At 38.3% G+C, this 18,835-nt stretch overlaps 1 protein-coding gene across 10 annotated transcripts; it reads right to left on the reverse strand.

Annotated features, from left to right (window-relative positions):
- Window positions 1-625: 625 nt before the first annotated feature.
- Window positions 626-17,380, reverse strand: LOC127771921 (uncharacterized). 10 transcript variants are annotated; one of them, XR_008017241.1, is made up of 31 exons: window positions 17,187-17,380; window positions 15,673-16,275; window positions 15,006-15,166; window positions 14,623-14,688; window positions 13,205-13,319; window positions 12,996-13,105; window positions 12,803-12,898; window positions 12,163-12,286; window positions 11,729-11,796; window positions 10,467-10,553; window positions 10,223-10,375; window positions 10,030-10,125; window positions 8,841-8,900; window positions 8,644-8,765; window positions 8,473-8,560; window positions 7,719-7,823; window positions 7,510-7,614; window positions 7,378-7,430; window positions 7,232-7,295; window positions 7,006-7,140; window positions 6,732-6,844; window positions 6,569-6,662; window positions 6,208-6,427; window positions 5,224-5,354; window positions 4,158-4,304; window positions 3,465-3,593; window positions 3,290-3,388; window positions 3,103-3,141; window positions 1,506-1,686; window positions 1,084-1,146; window positions 626-960 (listed from the first exon to the last, which is right to left on the reverse strand). XR_008017241.1 is itself a non-coding variant. In XM_052297881.1 (30 exons), the coding sequence occupies exons 2-29, from the start codon at window positions 15,920-15,922 to the stop codon at window positions 1,537-1,539; spliced, it is 3,180 nt and encodes a 1,059-aa protein (XP_052153841.1). In that variant the 5' UTR covers window positions 15,923-16,275; window positions 17,187-17,380; the 3' UTR covers window positions 626-1,146; window positions 1,506-1,536. The 10 variants fall into 10 exon arrangements, 7 of the variants coding, with proteins under 7 accessions (XP_052153841.1, XP_052153853.1, XP_052153870.1 ...); XR_008017240.1 differs by having other exon boundaries at window positions 1,084-1,686; XR_008017239.1 differs by having other exon boundaries at window positions 1,040-1,686.
- Between the last annotated feature and the right edge of the window lie 1,455 nt (window positions 17,381-18,835).

Raw genomic sequence — 18,835 nt, forward strand, 5'->3', positions numbered from 1 at the left:
GCCCATTGCACAACTACCGTATGCTGAAGTCTACGAGGGTGTTTAGATCAGGGGTGTAAAGTTTTGGCACGTCATATCGGGTATTATATAGTATATCGTATGGGGTGTTCAGGAACTAATAAAAATAATTACATAATCCGTCGGTAAACCACGAGATGAATTTATTAAGCCTAATTAATTTATCATTAGCAAATGTTTACTGTAGCACCACATTGTCAAATCATAGAACAATTAGGCTTAAAAGTTTCATCTCGCAAATTAGTCGCAATCTATACAAATTAGTTATTTTTTAGCCTATATTTAATACTTTATACGGGTATTCAAACGTTCGATGTGGTTCGATGTGACAGAGTATAAAATTTTTGTGTGGGAACTAAATAGGGCCTGTAGTGAGAGCGTAAACTGGGGAGTGATGTGCCAATACAGTGACACTCACAAAGACGTTAAAATCCCCAATTTATCCATTGTTCAGATGTTTACTTGTTTTAGATTTTTACTGGTTCTTCCTGTACAAGTGCAGTATTGAGAAGGTATTTTCTTAAATGGAATTATATGTAAAGGGTGAGCTAAGCAATAGTGCTGGAAAAATTCTGTGCTTTTATTTTAATTAATTATTAAGACGTACTTTATATGAATAATTTGTACTTTCATACTTGTTGTAAGGTACCGAATTTTACAGGAAATATGGGAAGTTTGAAACCAATCAAGAATAGTAACCTGAATAGTGTCAAACCAAGGAAACCAGAACAGAAACCCAACTAGCTATATTAACCTATAATACATCTTAAGAGCAAGTGGAAAATCAGACAATCTAAACAATCTAAACTCTGAAGAAGACTAAAGAACAAGATTAATCAACAAATACCGTGGGCAAGACTGAAGAACTGCCTTCCATAGGTCCATAGGCAAAAGGCGCCGTCGAGCTCCAAAACTCTGGACAGCACCTCCAAAAGAAAAATGCTGTACACAACATTAGTCCGGGGCTATAATGAACCGAAATATGGAGAGCTGCAAAAAAAGACGTTAGCTGAATAAAAACCTGTATTGAAGCTCAAGGAGCAAATCTACCGTCTCCTCACTTACAATTTGAGCACTGACAGCAACAGGAAGCACAACCATTTACAACTTTTTTTCTATTCTTCTAACCTGTTAACAAATGAATTATATTTTGAGCGATGGCTGCTTTCGCCCTAACAACTTAGGGAAACAGCGATCACAGGCTTTCACATGAATATTGCTGTACAAGCAAAAAGAGATGGAATTAACACTAAGGTATAAAAAGAGAAGAAGAAGAAGAAGAAGAAGAATCTCCTGCACTCGCCAGTCTAGTACACGACAAGGTAAGAGATCAACAACTGCATTTTGCCACCACGTGCAGCAGGAGAACCCTTCATCTTTCAGCCAATCCAAACCAAACTGAGTTAAACCATAACTTTCCCCCCACGGGAATGGTGGTTCCTAAAACGAAGCTAAGCTAAAGTATTTACAGCACATGAGTGCACCACCTTAAAGCTGGTAGCTGGTCCTGAACAGCTGTCATGCCTGAATGTTCTTCACACGGAAATCATGCCTGAATGTTGTAAGATTTTTAGTGAATTTATCTCTGTTCTTTGGTTCCAAGTTCCTAGCAACATCAGACATCAGCTTCTCGAAGCATTGCGAAAGGCGTTGTTGCTGGTCTACAGGCTGCAAACAAGACGTACATTAGTTCTTCAATAATGATTACTAATGCTGTTATTGGCAGACATATGTTAACAAAACTTAGGTACATCACAAGCTGGACATACAGTTCTAATCAAAAGATGTACTAGTAGAATTTAATATTTTTACTGAAAAGAAACTTGTCTCCTAACACCTGCACGCTGATGACTGGAAACATTGTTGATAACTTGACACTAGAAAGCTTCAAGCAGAGGGAAAAAAAGGGTTAATTGGATCCATGCCACTGCAAATATGCCAATTCAAAAAAATGCCACTACTATTGAGCATATCGGCTACGTGCCACTAGAATTTGGGGAAATTGGAACCATGCCACTTCCATCCAGTTTTTTGTCAACCTCCGTCATCTCTCTCCCTCTTCCTTTCTTTACTTCTCCACCATGGACACCGGCGAGCACTCCACCTCGGACTCGCTGGTCCTTGCCACTGCAGCTAGCCAGTGATCCCCCCCCCCCTCCATCTCTCGCTGCTCCACCAGCAGCCGCCGCGACCCGTCCGTTCCTCGTCGTCCTCGCCGGCGGACGCAGCACCCTCACCGCCGTCGTCGAGGGAATTAGCAGCCGGGGAGCTTCTCCGCCATGGACGCCGGCGAGCCCAGGAGGGCGACAGCTGAGGGGAATCGGCGGCCGGGGAGCCGATGGTGAAGTGCGGAGGGACGAGCGGCACGGGGGAAGGAGATGAAAGCGAGCGCTCCGGGAGGAGGTCGGTGGCGGTGGCGGCGAGGGTTGGCCACAGCGATGTGGCGGTGGGCGGGGTGGCGACCGGCACGGGGGCGGTGGCCGGGGACCTTGCCGGGGGAGCAGACGACGACGATGCAGGCGCAGTCTGGCTCGCCGGCTCCGAGACGAGGCGCTCGACAACGACGACGACGACGCAGGCGCATCCCGGCAGGCCGGCTCCGAGACAAGGTGCTTGACGAATGGTGCCACGACGGTCTCCTTGTCGAGCCCCTTGGCTTGGTGCTGCGGATCGCCTTGGGCGGGCACAACGGGCTCGTCGGCCTCGCCGCCCGCGCCGCCGCAGCCGGCGCGGCCACATCACCCATCGTCGCGAGATCGGTGAGGGTGAATCGCAAATCTTCCGGCTCCGAGACGATGGCGACAACACCTCCTACCGCATCTACGGTGGTGGAGAGAGAAGGGGAAAGAGAAGAGAGGGGAGGGAGATGGGGCCCACGTGCAGTTGGGGGCTAACAGCGATTTTTGACGGAAAATGTGAACGGTTCCAGTTTCTCCAATTTTCAGTGGCACATAGCCGAATGCTGAATAGTAGTGACATTTTTTCAAATTGGCATATTTGCAGTGGCATGGATCCAATTAACCCAAAATAAAACTAGAAAGACAGGACTGCATAGTGGAATATCAGACCAGAGAGTTCACTGACCTGTGATGCTAATATCTGTGCTCTCAAATTACTAAACATCTGCACAAAGAAAAACAACTGATTAGAAAAGATCTAAAGACCCTCGCAAAAAAAAAAAACAAAAAAAACAAAGACAATACAAACTGGAAAAAAGAGTGCAAAAGAAATGCTAAGGAACATGATTTAAAAGTTTTAAAAAGACAAGCACCTGTTCACTGATCATTATCAGACTCAGTATTGGCCTACTAAGACTCCATTGATTACCCGCATCCTCAAAGATGATGATCTCAAAAAGCGTCTTCAGTATCTGTCACAAAAAAAAAACAAAATGTAATTACATCCAGACCTTTCTGCATATGGTAGAGAAGATTATTAACACAAACCTGAGGAAATAAAGTGGGGAACTCTCCAATATGCCGAGCAAGATTTAGTGCAGCTGGTGAAGGAGGGCCATCAGCAGCTGTGATATTGTTGAAATAAAAGGCCGCCAAGCTATCAATGGCAGAGGCACACTGCCAAAAGGAAGCAACAATTTACAGATTAGTCCAAACAGAAAGCACTAAAGAACAATGATGGATTCCAATGTGATGAACATAGTTAAGGGCCCTTAGGCTTAATGAACCAAGCAGTGCTGAGGTAGCTGCATAAGGGAAGGAGATAAAAAAGAGACTAAAAGCTTGTGTGTATTGCTTCCTTAATAAACCTCTACAACCCAAACCTTTACGATATACCCGTATCGAAGAACATGGAAATGATTAAACAGTAACCATAGGCAGATGTTGTTCCCATTACTATTCATGTGCACAGTACTGCAGGCCTAGAGAGGTTGACTGCTGCTTCTATGTGGGCCCTAACCAGGTTGCACATGACATCCAGATCCAAGAGAAGAAACTAAAAGGGAAACCACATAAAAGAGAATAGAGTATTATGATGGCATCAATTATTATCTACCAGCAACCACAGATTGGAAGTATGTCTTCCCCGATAGGACACAGTTTAAGCAGTGATTCACCGATGCTGTTGTAACAAGAAGCGGGGAACATTTTACAAGCAGTAAAAAGCATCATGTCATATACCTGTGTTGATATCCCTGTATCTAGACCTTTTAAGCCAGATTCAAGAGTGCTGACAATATGCACGAAGGTGTTTGTATCCAAATTGAGAACAAAAGTGATATGGCTGCTGAACAGAACTTCAATATATCCATAGAATGCTTTTGACAGCTGAAATAAAGAAAGAGCCTAGTATGAATGCTTCCACGGATGAAACAAGAATATCTCAATCATCTGGTTAACCATAAATCAATGTGGGACAATGCAAGACCTGGAATGGTGTCTAGGCTGTTTATTTGTCTATGATCAAGCCAGTAAAAGCACAATTGTTGGAAAACATAGCACTAAACCTGTACGCATGTTACCAGTGGGCAAAAATTGCCAGGAGATCACCTAAATAAATAAACTAAGCTCGCATGCAGGGTACCTGCTGGTAAAATGCCAAGGAGACTACAAACAAAATGTTGAAAAAATATATGCAAAGTTCAAACACAATGCGCTGCTGCCTATTTGTTGTCAACTGGAGTACAGTTCTAGGGGTTGGAGAATGCTCTTAAAAAAAATGTTTGAAAATGTCTGGCATAAAAATAAAAAATAACAGCAGCCTCCCATGTTCCAAAGAAAAAGTTTCCTGATAGAACTCTGGAGCCCACTGTTGGCGGTACTCATTTCATGTTTTCTCCTGGTAATTTTACTGTGTATATTTTCAAATAAAAAAATGACAGCGCTGTTATGACAGAATATACAAATCTTTCTAGACAGGCTAAGATACTAGGATCTGATCAATTTGTATATTCTGTCATAACAGCGTTGTCTAACTGGACCAAGTGCGTAAATGCAGGGTTCTCAGTTAGATTAGAAGATTGGCACTAAAATCACTCAGTCCAGTTCCTGAGGCACAAGTAATTACCTCTGCTTAATTGATATACATAACATTCAATTCACTTTCATTGCGATATAATGAGAACTTTACATCTTCAATGCTATAAAACTTAGAATGAATATATTTGAGATCTTAATAACCATATTAATAAAAGCAATAGCACTACACAGCAAAACAATAGTAAATCACTAAAGTTGCAAGGAATACCTTTTTGAATGCCAATATGTCAGACAATGGAACTGAGAGGCTCATCTTTAAAGATATATCAAGGGCATCAGCAAGTGCTCTGTCACCATACAGCTCAAATACACCAAAATTGACATAGTTTCCACATAAAGCTGCAATGGTTCCAGTCAGAATAACAGCAAAAGAAAAAAAATACAAATCTTTAGTCTGCAATGGGAGATAAGGTTCCCAGAAGATACAGTTTAAGAACAAATAATTGGGCTCGGAGTTGAGTGGAACTCAGCCAATTTTATTCTTTTAACATTAAAAGCACAACAAAAAGTTTGAATCAGAGATGGTGGAACTCAGCTGTCACCCTAACCGAAAACTCCAAGTAACATCTCATACCAAATTCAAGTAAATCAGTATCCTCTTGAATAAGGAGATCCATAGATCATACCACACATGAAACTGAAAAGGTATAGAAAGTCTGCCATATTTGCAACAGAATTTAACCATAGTTGCAGTTAAATTTCAGTTTAGCCAAAATCATCATAAACCCATTCTCAACTACTGCAAATCTTATGCAATTGAAATATTTATCATCTGTCAGGGCCTATGAGGCTACAATTCAACTCAAATATCACAAATCAGTAAGGAGTTAAATGATTAACGGAAATGAACAAGCTTTCAGAGTCCAGGTAATATGGTCCATGGGGATAAGTTAATATTGTCTGTTGGAAAACAATGATCTCAATGGGGTGCAAAAACAAGGTTTTGGTCTTGAAATTTCGTAGAGACATGTTGGAATTCAAATAACATTTCACAGCAAAAGTGTAACCTAAAGCACACTTTTTCAAACAAAAAAATTGTGCAATGAGAGTCGCACATAAAATTGGAAAGGATGAAATCCACTAAAAAAATCAAGCATTAGAAAACAGTGAATAACAGCAGGTAGACTTTACTGAAACTGTAATAAAATTGCAGAGCATACAGGTGTTTTCAAAACATATTTTCTGAACTCACCTCTTGAAAGAACAGCAAGTGATATCCATATGCCTTTGTATTTACTTCCATAAATATCAGTGCCGTTTGGAAGCAACAGAATACGTGATCCATAAGCCACAATCAGCTTGCTAACCTCCCGGAATAAAAGGATCCCATTTGGTGATGATGAATCAAATGTCAATCTCTGAGCTTTGTTCAAAACAAACTCGCACATAAACTTGAGTAGGGGTGTGGTGACCTGCATGAACACAAAGTGGTGATTTTGCAGTAGCTGAGCAAAAGATTTAGAAGCATAAGGCTCTAGATATTTTCTAAAAACAGTTCAAACTTTTTCAAAAAGAACAGCTACGCAAGGAAAGCATTGCGATTTGGTAGTTACCTCCGGCTCATCAGCACAGAGTGAGATGGCTTTCAGTAAAAGTGGCATGCGAGATGGATATAGCCAGTCAAATAGGAGGCCATAGGTCCTGCGGCTGGATCAGATCAACAAAGTAGTTAGTGAGTTGATGCACATATATACCACATATAATCAAATTGTGCACCTGTTTGTGGCCATAGCAATGCCTCGTAAGTCTCTCATCAAACCAATAAATGCGTACTTCACAACATCAGTCCAGAAAGCAGCATCAGCGGTTGCCTCCAAATTAACTGCAACCTATGGAGAATACGAAGAAGAAAACCATATAAGAATGGAGAAAAAACTTAACTAGTACTTCCTACACCCCAAAATGTAGCTATTTCTACCTACGATCTGTACAGGTCCAGATATAGCTACATTCTGGGGCGGAGAGATTATGAATATAAGTAGCAATGCACTTGTAGGAGAGGCTCCATGAAACTCCTGAATTTTACTGGGGTGTCTTCCATGAAAACCAAGCAGCCAAGGATGTAGTAGAATGTTGTTCTACTGCGGGCACATCTGTGTTCTTCAAGAAATGGAAAAGAATCCCTCTGAAAAGATTAATAATGAAAATAGAATCACTTCTAAGACCAGGAATGGCACAGGGATAACATGAAACAGAAGCTAGTGAGAAGACTGTACAGAATGATTTGCAATTATAAATTTTGTACTCTCCAGCTTGAGAAGCAGTTTTCCAGTCATATAGCTGCTACGAAAATACATATGAAGAATTGTTACCATAATAAGCATGAGACATGTAAAGTGAATACATATAGCTACAACTTTACCCAGATGCAAGTTCAAGGAAGAGGGACAGAGTATGATCAATAACATCCTCGCACTGTAACCACACAAAGGATCAGCCACAGCATATAGATCAAAGTATGCCTAAAATCAGTAAATGTCTAAACAATAGGTACCTCAGCATAGCACTTTAGATTAGTAGCTATTTTCCCAACAATGGCATTGAGTAAAACTAAATGGTCATTCAATCCAAGAAGCTCAGATAATCTTGCATACAACTGCTGCAGCAAAGAAGTAAAACTTGATGGGGATTTACATAAAAAGGTACATCAAGATAAAAAGAAAAATTATAATAGTTATGTCCTATTATTCGGTTTCTTCTAACCTTTGAAGAATGCATGGCTTGATCTCCTACATATGACCTTCTGAAATTTTGCACAAAGATAAGAATAGCACGACCAAGTCTTTGCTTACTTAATACTCGATATCTCTGCAAAGAATGCACCCAAGTCATCATTCACAAATTTGTGAAGCTGTGAATGGTTATAAGAGCAGCTAAAACAGGTTAATGAAAGTAAAGAACAAATTGGAGAGCATCCTGTGATATGTAGTGTCGCAATACAGAAACAGATTTGGTTTATGGGGACAGTATGTGGTTTACATGCTGCACATAATACAATATGAAATATAACTCTCTTAAAGTGAGCTGGTTACCAAAGGTTAAGTTCATAGGGGGACATTGTTTAGATATTTTCGTTAAATAAATTCAATTTCAGCCTATTTTTAAGTGCAAATTCACAGCTTCTATTGGTAGCATTCTCATGATAACTGTAAGAAACACCAAAACACCATCAACAACCACATGCGTTGCTGTGACTCCAAGCTTCACGACAAATAGAGAAACGAGTAATTGGTTATATATGTTACAGTATTGGCGATAAAAATAAAGTTGTAAGTTATTTGCATTACAGTACTAGAAAATATCTATGTTTGTCAAAAAACAAAATCAGTCCTACCTACATATGCAATTATATTCTATAATTTGCAGACAATACTAGAAAGGAAAATTGTTGTTGCTACAAGTACACTAGCTCAGCACTCAGCATTGATGTTAGATGACCAAATCATTTTCATCTAACCTGTGCGTGCACCCCCGTGTCAGTAACGTTTATCAACTGTAACACACGGGCTGCAAGTTCTGCATCAATTAACTCCTGTGATTCTTGGCTGCATGAAAAAATGAGCATTGTAGGTGAAAAAAAAAGGAAATCAAACAGAATATAAGGAAGCAAGGAATATTAATTTCTCACCTACAACCAATGGTCTGCCTAATCTTGAGAATGGCTGCAATTATGTGGACTAGCCATGTGAGCTGTCCTTCAATGACAGAGAGCTCATTCGCATCTCCAGGAGCTGGTAATCTTGACCTTTCCTGTAAAAAGTATTTGGCTTTGAAAAGGCATTCTTTCTGCCCAAAAAAGAGGACTGTGAAATAACACTAACATACCGTATAAGCTTGTAGAAGAGGCTCCATAATATTTATGATGTAAATGCTACTGTTTTGGTACTGCAAATCAGCAAAAGAAAATCATGTTATGGCCATGTCATATAATGCAACTCCCTATCAAAAAAAAAAAAGGCCTAAGAACAATAAGGGCATTTCATCTAGCTTCTTCGTACTATTGGTAACTGGCAAGGAGGTTAGTAGTGACTCAAAATAATTATATAAAAATTCCATCCGGACAAAAATAACAGATATATATAATGAAGTGGCGTAATAAATTAGCTGAAAACAGCAGAAATGGTAATAAGAGATCTTCATCTGTTTGAGAGGCACAATGTAGATAGCTAAACTCACATGTTAGCAAGCTAACATACATAATAAACATAGGATGTGTACACAACACTTGCGAAGGCTCAAAACTGCTAAGTTGCATGTCTATCCACAGTTGCCTTTATTCTTGACCATGTCAATCGGGAAGGGCTGACGACCACATGAAGTGCTTAGAAAATTTCAATCAGCCAGTTTCCCATAACAAAACAAATAGCTACTGTTATACTGGAACATGAGCATCTGATCACAGCCATTGACCCCCCCCCCCCCCCCCAACGGCCCAAAAAAGAAAAATGCAGAGAGAAACTGGTATCTTTCCTTTTGATCCATCCAATAGCATTTCTAAATTTGTCAAATTTTTTATCTTATTTACTATATTTTCTGCACCCGTCCAGAATATGAAGTTGAACAACTCAACAAAGCACTTAAGTTGGCCAAAAAATTACTCTGGTTATTCTTGTTTTAGAATCGTATAATTAAATACCATAAAAAATGAATAGCATAATGCAACTTAAATTTGATGCATCTACTGTTGTTGTATCATTCTATTAGTTCTCCATAACTTAAAGAAAGAAATTCTAGTGCCATATACAAGAAATTACTAAGTGCATGCAGTAAACTGCAAGTAGATAAAAGTAAAACCAATGTATATTTTCAATAAAAAAAATCAATTACATAAAACTATGAATCCTGTTATGTGAAAAGCTGGAACAGGGTTAATCTCCATAAAAGAAAACATTCAATTGATTAAGCAAGGTATCTTATCTACAGGTGGACATGATTACAAAGATGGATCCAATCAAAAGTTTAACAGAAAATTGTCTCTTAAATTGGAAACCAGAACTTGACAGGAAATGGCGACCTGGAATCTACAAAGGTAAGGAAGAGACTCCAACTGCTCCTGAAGAACATCCACATTATCCAAAGTATCATCGGATGAGTCGTTTGCAAAGCTGGCCTGAGATGGATAGAAACAACAGAATATAACAAACGTTACTCTTCAACTGAGAATCTGAGATAGAAAGCAGTTCCATCATCTCATTAGAAATCAGTACCTGAACAGAATTAATTCTAGAGGTGATAAAACCCTCCGTGATTTTGGGAACAGTCTCATCAAGCATACTTGGTGTGTCACTTTTCAAGTAAGGAACAGATGTCACCAGCCTTGACCAAAGGCTCAAAAGATAGTAGACACTATTGCTGGCCCACTACAAATATTCAATAGTTAGAACTATTGGAAATTAATTATTGAATAATCCAGTGCTAAGAGAATTAGTCAAAAAAAAAAGGGAAACAGACCTGCCATGACAACAAGGATTTAGTTGTGAATTCTGCTACTAAACCAATCCATTCACCATAAAACTCAATACTCAGAAGCTCTGACAACTGCGAAGTACAACAATGCAAGAATCCACACTTGATCACAAAGAGGTCCATTCATAGCTTGAATATTACTATGATAATAACAGAGAACTTGATAAAGGATCATAAATGAGTGCAGCCAACACTATCTAATACACAGGTAACAATCAACCAACCAAATCATTTGGTAGTCAAAATGCCGGGAGTATTCCGAATGTCACAATGAAGATATGCCAACAGAAAACAAACATAATACAGTTCAATTTTATTTTCATGATCAACATAGACTAATTTACATAACTACGTTATTATCAAAGTTCTAAATAAGAAGGAATGGTCATTATGGCAAATTTTGAATGTGGTAAGAAAATATTGAACCATGCTTTTTGTTCCAGAACATATACAATAGATACAACTTAACAAACAGTAAGTTAGTAATAGGCAATTGGGACAAGGAATGCATATAGAAAAATGGTAAAAGAAAGTTTGGAACAATGGCCATCTTCAGTTGACAACACTATTACACAGGTATTAAATGCTCCGTTGTTTATTGAAACTTTGAAAGCTAATAAATTGGTACCAAATGTCTGTAAGGCAAAAAATTAAAAGAAGATGCCAACAAAAATAGCACTTGCAAGTTGCAAACATTACCAAAAATACATAAAAACATCATAAACACAATAGTTCACTTCGTAGAATTATAATTATGATACAAATTAACTATTCCATCAACTGTTCACTACAACATGCACTGCATCATTACGATATGCTCTACATCAAAACCAATGCACTATAAAAATGCAATCCACTATTTAAAACCTTGAACTGCATATCAGTATGACTAGTTAGTGCTCCCAGTAAAGCCAAAAGACTAGAAGCTACAAACCATTGGATTTACTTATTACTGTTCCTTCAAAGCAATAGTACAAAAGTACAAATCAGGGTAAAATAACATCAGTAAGGCGTGTTTGGAATCCCACAAAATCCCCACCATCGCAATTCATTTCAGTCAGGATACCAACCAGAATTAATGCATCACTACTGTTGCCAACTAATTCATCAGTTGTTACGTACCAAAAACTAGCAAGTCAATAATTCTGTAAAAGAATGCAAAGAGAGAGAACGAAGAGCAAATCCTTGACACAAAACAAACAAGAAAAGTTAGCTTCATCCTTCATTTTAAGTAACAGGATTCCAACCTGGAAATTCACTTTGAACCGTCCAAGAAGACGGCAGAACTCGTGGTAATTTCCATGATCAGCAAGACCTGCAGATGAGCAGATCACACATCAGAATAAATTACGTAAAGATATGGAGTATTTATTTTTGTTCCTGCATGGAGCTAATTTGACAGACAAGTACCTAAGTTTAAAGATTACTATTGCATTTATAATGAACCAATGTGTGCTTTTACTTATAAAAAGCAAGTCTGGTTTCTACAGTGCACCACATAGCGTGACTAGGCATGAGTCAATCAACTCATGTTTTAAATGCTTCTTCACTTTACATAAAAGAGGCTTTTCACTCCATGTAAGAGGATTGCAATTGAAACCGCTGGTCCAAGTAACTGAAATTTGTAACAGGAGTACTACAATAGAACAGAACTTGGCAAAAAAAGGACAAAGCGTTATACCTTGGCCAGTTTGGAGTATCTCCTTTGTGCCTGACATCAGATGAGAAAGAAACTGGGTCCTTGAAGGGTCCTCAACAAAAATACTGCGCCTGACAGAAGCAAGTCTCACAAGACATTCCAAAGCCTGCAGAAATGAAGGGCTAGGACACATAAAGAAGTGCATAGGAGAGGGAGGCGGGGAAGAGTCAAGGAAAGAGCAAATCCACTGAACATGGCACATTACTCATATAGAAAGAAAAACGAAACAGCTGTTTGTAAGATAAATTCACAAGGAAAATATTTCTTCTTAGAGATTCTTGAAAGGAATAAAGCATGCCTCTTAGAGATCCATATATTAGGAGAATATTGCTGCTTCACAGAGGTGAGGAAGTCATGCTTTTAAAAGACAACATTGGAAAAATATTGCTGCTGAATGGAAGTCAATCAAAATATTGCAGAACTGTAGTGGTAGCTAACTAGCAATAAGTTTGTAAAATGTATTAATGAAAAATCATGCGATCAAAGTGTACATTCTAAACATGAGGAACTATGAAGCAAACTATACCTCTTTTGTGTTTATGGAGTAATGGACAAAGCACTCGGTAAAAATAATCAGAGATTATATCATCTATATTATTCAAATCACCCAATCAATGTATACCTCTTTTGAAACACATGTATCATTGACTTTATAGTAATCGAAGAAGATCTGAACAGTAGAAGGATCTTGAAGGAGAGGCCTCCAAGATGCAGGAAGCTGCATCAATAAAAATTACACAAATTATAAGAAATAGACCAACTGGGATAGGTCAATGGTTTTACAGAGAAGATAACAATTGTGCAAACTAACATACCTGCACTGTACCAAATTCCTCAGAGCTTTCATCCATAGGACAACCAACAAAGTCAAATGACAAGCACCTTAATGCAAGCGAGAGGGGATCACGCCTAAAGTCATCAGGTACTGCAGTTTAATTACAGATTGTATCAGAAGATGGAAGTGAGAAAGTGTGGGCATTCCGATACACTCTACTTTTTACAAAATGTGGTCCTTGAACTTTACCTTCACTCTTTAGTTGGTGTAATGAGGTTAAAGAAATTTGGAAGATCTGTAGAAGAAACTGGTCCTTGAACGAACAAGCAATTTTTCTGTGAAGTGTCAAAGGCATAGCGTTTGCCTGCATGCATACACAGACACAAAAAGTCAGCTAAACACATTACAGTCCACCTGACAAAGGAAATTGAACAAGAGTGGATAAAAATGGGCACAGCAGTATAAACTATATTGAAAAGATATAAGCAACAACATAAGTACATAACCCAATCAGAATTGAAGATATTAACGAACACTATATAATTCATAAGCAGAAGACAGCATGCAAAAAGTATGAAGCCAAGTACATACTGAGAAAGCTTAATGGTCCAAATCAACTATTCATTGAAAGAATTGTTAACGGAAAAAAAGAGAAACAGTTCATAGAAGATATTTGTAGAACTAGAACCCTTTCTTGTACTAAGTAAGCAATCTGTGTTATTTCATGTTAAATAAAATGAAACTCAACATTACAAGAAATACAGTGACATGCAATCATATTCAAGAAACTATACCAGAAAAAGTTAAGACAAAGAAGGAAGGCATAAAAAGAAGTGACAGGCTAACAGAAAGGTGGGACAGTAAAAAGGCTGAAATGTGCATCACAGCTCCAAGCAGGTAAAAAGGAATGCTACCAACACTACCCCAACACAATTTAGTAAGGTGCCACATACTCCCTCCATCCCAAAATATTTGACGCCGTTGACTTTTTTAAAAATGTTTGACCGTTCGTCTTATTCAAAAAATTTAAGTAACTATTAATTCTTTTCCTATCATTTGATTTATTGTTAAATATACTTTTATGTATACATATAGTTTTACACATTTCACAAAAGTTTTTAAATAAGACGAACGGTCAAACATGTCTAAAAAAGTCAACGGCGTCAAACATTTAGGGAAGGAGGGAGTATCATATTGCCGCCAATACTCTTTAAAATAAATGGAAATTAATACAGTAACCATCAGTGTCAATGTTTAACTTTGGCTTGTTAACATTGGTTGGATTAACCATTAATATTTTTTCAATAATACTATGCCTATATATGTCTATCTGCATGTTTATAACTCTTTGTTAAGTGTCGCAAAGGAAAATAAAGAACAACTTTTACTTATGATATTAATTGATTCATGCACAAGTTAGTGCATATGTAGTGTTTCATGTACGTTTGACCTTCTGTGTTTCATCCGATGTTTTATAAGTGCCAACAACACTATGCACGTTGTGCAGTTCTAAACACAAAAAAAATACTGTTGAAATATTTTTTTTTCAACTTTTAAATTAATCTATGTATTGCCAAATTGCATTATCTTATGGGTACCCTTATCTTATTGATTAGAATCAAGAGTTATTGAACAATTATAATAATAGAGAAGTTTCTAGGTGGCACCTGGTTCATTTCTCCTACAAGATGATATAGTATCTTCAATCCTATGAAATAATGATCCTGGGATGCCTGAAATGAAAAGCATAAGCAGCAACTTTAGTATGCATCAATTAACTCGCAATAGAGCATGGAATAAAACCTATAACTGTTCCTCATATGGATTCTTTAATAGAAATCAGGTTCTTATGTAGATTTATCTGGTAGGCCGGTTATCCTTTTTCATATTACTTAGTTCTAAAGAACGGGCATTGGTCATAGAAATTGCCAAGGATTTATGTACCAAGGTGTATAGCTCCACTCAAATCGAAGGTACATAGTCCTTAAATATGTTATCAACGGTTAAAAAGCTCTCAACTAAATGCCAACAAAACAGACAACAAACTTACAAGAGATAAGAAATCAGCTGCCTCCTTGACAATATCTCTGAATTTATCATCATCGAACCATCCAAATTTTGTAATTCGACAGACAAGCTGAATTAGGGATTTAATCACAAACGTCTGCAGTTTAGGTCCCCTCATAGCAAGATAGTTTATGACATAATTCGCTTCAAACAGATCACAATATATTGGTTTAAAATTAGCAGTAGACAAGGGCACAAAAGTACACAAAATAGATTTAAGCATTGTTTATAGACATGTATTTTTGCAATTTAGCTACATTACCGATGCATAAAACAACAGTGGGTAAATGGAAATAAATATTTGGCCATTCTAACATGCTGCAGAGGCATAAATGAATTCAAGGATAGAATGCAAAGAATAAATATTTGTTTGTTCAACTCGAGCCATATTAAATAAGCATAAGACATCAAAGGCAACAGAAATAAGTTGAGTCAAGGAAGGAACAACAAAGATTTAAATATGGCCACTTATACTAAATAGCAGTACAAACGAGTGCTTACTGCTTTCTGTGGTAACTTGCAATGCAGAAATAATCATAACTGAATAAATTGGTAGAGACGTAAATGAAAACATGCCATGCAGATGCAATAGAATAGCAAAAACAGGTGAACAACTGATTTCATGATAAATTTTTGGTAAGGAACATTACAGATATCAAGACGCAATTGGAATGAAAGACTGCGGTTGTTGACTTGGTTCAACAAGCTTGAACTGGCCAGCATCAGGGCATATGGTGTTGAGGCATTGTCCAATATATATTGGCACTGTGAAATGTAGTCACTGTTCTCCGAGAAGCACTTGAGGGTGCTTTCTGCATGTGCTCGCTCAGCGGAGTCTCTAGAATTGTAAAGCTTTTCACATAACAGCTCTAACTGTGCTAGGCTCTCCATTGATGACATGAATAAGGAGCTCCAATTTTCCAGTAGACCAAGTATCCAATGTTAATATCCACGAATTTGCATGAATGTTTGTCACAAGCTTAGAGTTAATGCACTAGGTATTCGGTTCAACAGGAAACTTGAAAAGTACCACAAGAGCTTTGAAGCTGAAATATATGATTCTAGCACAGGAGAAGGATAGTCACAAACTCAATACATTCATATTACAAGAGAAATGTTTCAACAAAAGAGTTTTCTCATGTACAGTCTTTTCAATGACCCGTAATCAAAGATGAAGACCAAAGACACAAGAGAAAACAGCTAACAAGCTTATATCGCCAATACCAGCCACAACTCAGCCTGGGTAGAGTTATCTGCAAGAGTGGAAATGCCAAACTCAGTGACAGCTAAAGCAGCACAATGGCAGAATAATCATCTAAGAAGAACTTTTTGTTGGAATTGACTAAGCATTTCTAGTTCATAACACGCTTAAATGAGCACTAACACAAACATATGCAACAGTTACAGCACAGGTAACGGAAGCATTCGAGAGTAACAAAAAGCTTCGTGCTACATTTGGTAAGCTGTTTCATACTAAAGCGCGCGCAAACATGCACCTATATTACATCTGGGCCGGAAGTGTAGCACGCGAAGACAAGATGAAAAAGGACAATCATGTAAGAAGAAAATACATGCCACATTTGTCACGCAATCCTACCGCAAAAACAACATAAACATGCTATCCGCATGCATGCACATCAGCAGAAGCATCACACGGAGTTCCAAACCCCTAATCACCAATCCGATTGCGCAGCAAAAGCATCCGTACAGCGAAATCGCCCTATCGCAACCACCCCTCCAAGGATGTAGGCACGCAAACGCACATCAGGCAGCAAGCACAAGATCCAACAACAACCCGCGAACCAAACCAAGCTACCGTCTACCCACCACCAAAGCGCCCCACAAACCAAACCCAACACCGTCGAGAGATCCGACGAGCAGAGCGCCACCGCAAGATCCCCTAACCCCCCCCCCCCCCCACCCCACACACACACACACACCATCCACGAGCAACCAATCCACGACAATTCCACGGTATTCCGATCCTAAAACCCCCACAGCGAAGGCGCCCGGAGCCCCCGCCCGGGGCCCGATCAACGCCGCCCGCCGGCGAATCGCCAGCGGCAACCAACGCCCGGAACGGATGACGGCGTCGGCCTCCCCCACCCCAAACCTTCCCGAAGGGAGCGATCGGGAGGGGGGGAGGAGGCCAGCCCAAGTATACCTTGGTTGTCTCCCCCGCGCGCGCCCACCGGAATCGGGAGGGGGTGTGTGTGCGCGACGGGGGGAGGGCTCACTTTCCCGCGGAGGCGGCGCGGCGGCGGCGGCGGCTAGGTCTAAGGCGAGAGGATCGGAGGCGTGCGCTTGGGAGGTCGGGGTGGGTCTGCATCGTCTGCCTAACTGCCTTTGAGGCTAAAGGCAAATTTTACCGTTGGCTTCATCTGGTCTATCCGTTGCATCTATACGTCATCAACTTTTGTTTATCTGTTTTCATCCGCATTATCTTTATTTTTTTACATTTTCTGTAATTACCCTTCCTATAGCTAACCATTATCTATCCTGAAAACATGGATTGATCTGCAAAATAGATAATGTCCCAACACTTGTCTAATCAAATATTAAAAAAATTTAGAATCCCTAGATTATTGATAGATGTAATATATATATATATATATATATATATATATATATATATATATATATATATATATATATATTATATATATATAATTTGAACTGTGAAGTGAAGATGATGTTGGTAGATATATCGTCCAAACATTGTCTTATGGTTTTAAATTTTCGTAACAGTTAGTTAGAAAGGGTAATTATAAAAAATGAGACATTCAAAATTATGTCACCGGTGTTCAAGAGATCGATTAGCTTAGAAAATATAGGTAGTAATAATTAGCAGTACATTTTATTGTACAAGAAGAGCTATTTGTTTATGTCAATAATTAAAGAACAAACTGGCACATTTAGTTCACTATGTGATTCTCCGCGCTTTGTCGTAGAAATTACTATGTGACTTTTAAAAAAATTAATAATCGAGCTAAAAGGAAAAAATTATATTAGTTCTTAATAACAAATAAAACTAATTTGTCAAACTATATTAAGAGAGATAAATTTAGTAGGCTCAGTATAAGATTATAGATGAAATATGATATCACGCACTTTGATTATATGGATAAATATATGTTAAATATTACAAAAATGATGGATATATATGTGTGTGTGTTAAATATTGTGAAAAATAATGTGAAGGAAGATGATTGGATGTTGATTTGTAGAATTTAATGAATTATAGATGATGTTGTATACTTGCATAAGTTTTGTATTTAATTATTGCTAATAGATGATGAGGTGGCATGTCTGCATATTGAGTTTTAGAATTAGTGGGCTATAACTTTATAACTTTATAGCAAGATAGGACTAGCTATACTCCCTCTTTTAAGGAAAATTAACTCGGTAATTTTGACTGATAATTATTACTATATCTAGACAAAACATTATGCATGTTATATCACTGTATTCATATTTTTAATATACTTTTATGTGATGCTAATTTCATATTTATTGGGATCAGAATGAAATAAAATACCTATCAAAATATATTATTAAAGACCGTGTAAAAAAATATATAGGAGATAATTTGGGAGAGAGGGAGTACTATCAATCAATCGGTCGTTAAGCGATTTAGCAGAGCTAATTATGATGAGTTAATTAGTTCTTGAAGTGGACCAAGCCATGCAGCGCTTTGATGAACAACGGACAGACCCGATGAAACCAACGGCTTTGGTTCCTTTTTTTCTCCAAGAAGAATTGGATGAAGATTAAAATTTTTGTGGCACGCTTTTTAAACTGCTAAGCGGTACG

The sequence above is a fragment of the Oryza glaberrima genome, chromosome 1 (genome assembly GCF_000147395.1).
Source record: "Oryza glaberrima chromosome 1, OglaRS2, whole genome shotgun sequence".
Lineage (NCBI taxonomy): Eukaryota > Viridiplantae > Streptophyta > Magnoliopsida > Poales > Poaceae > Oryza > Oryza glaberrima.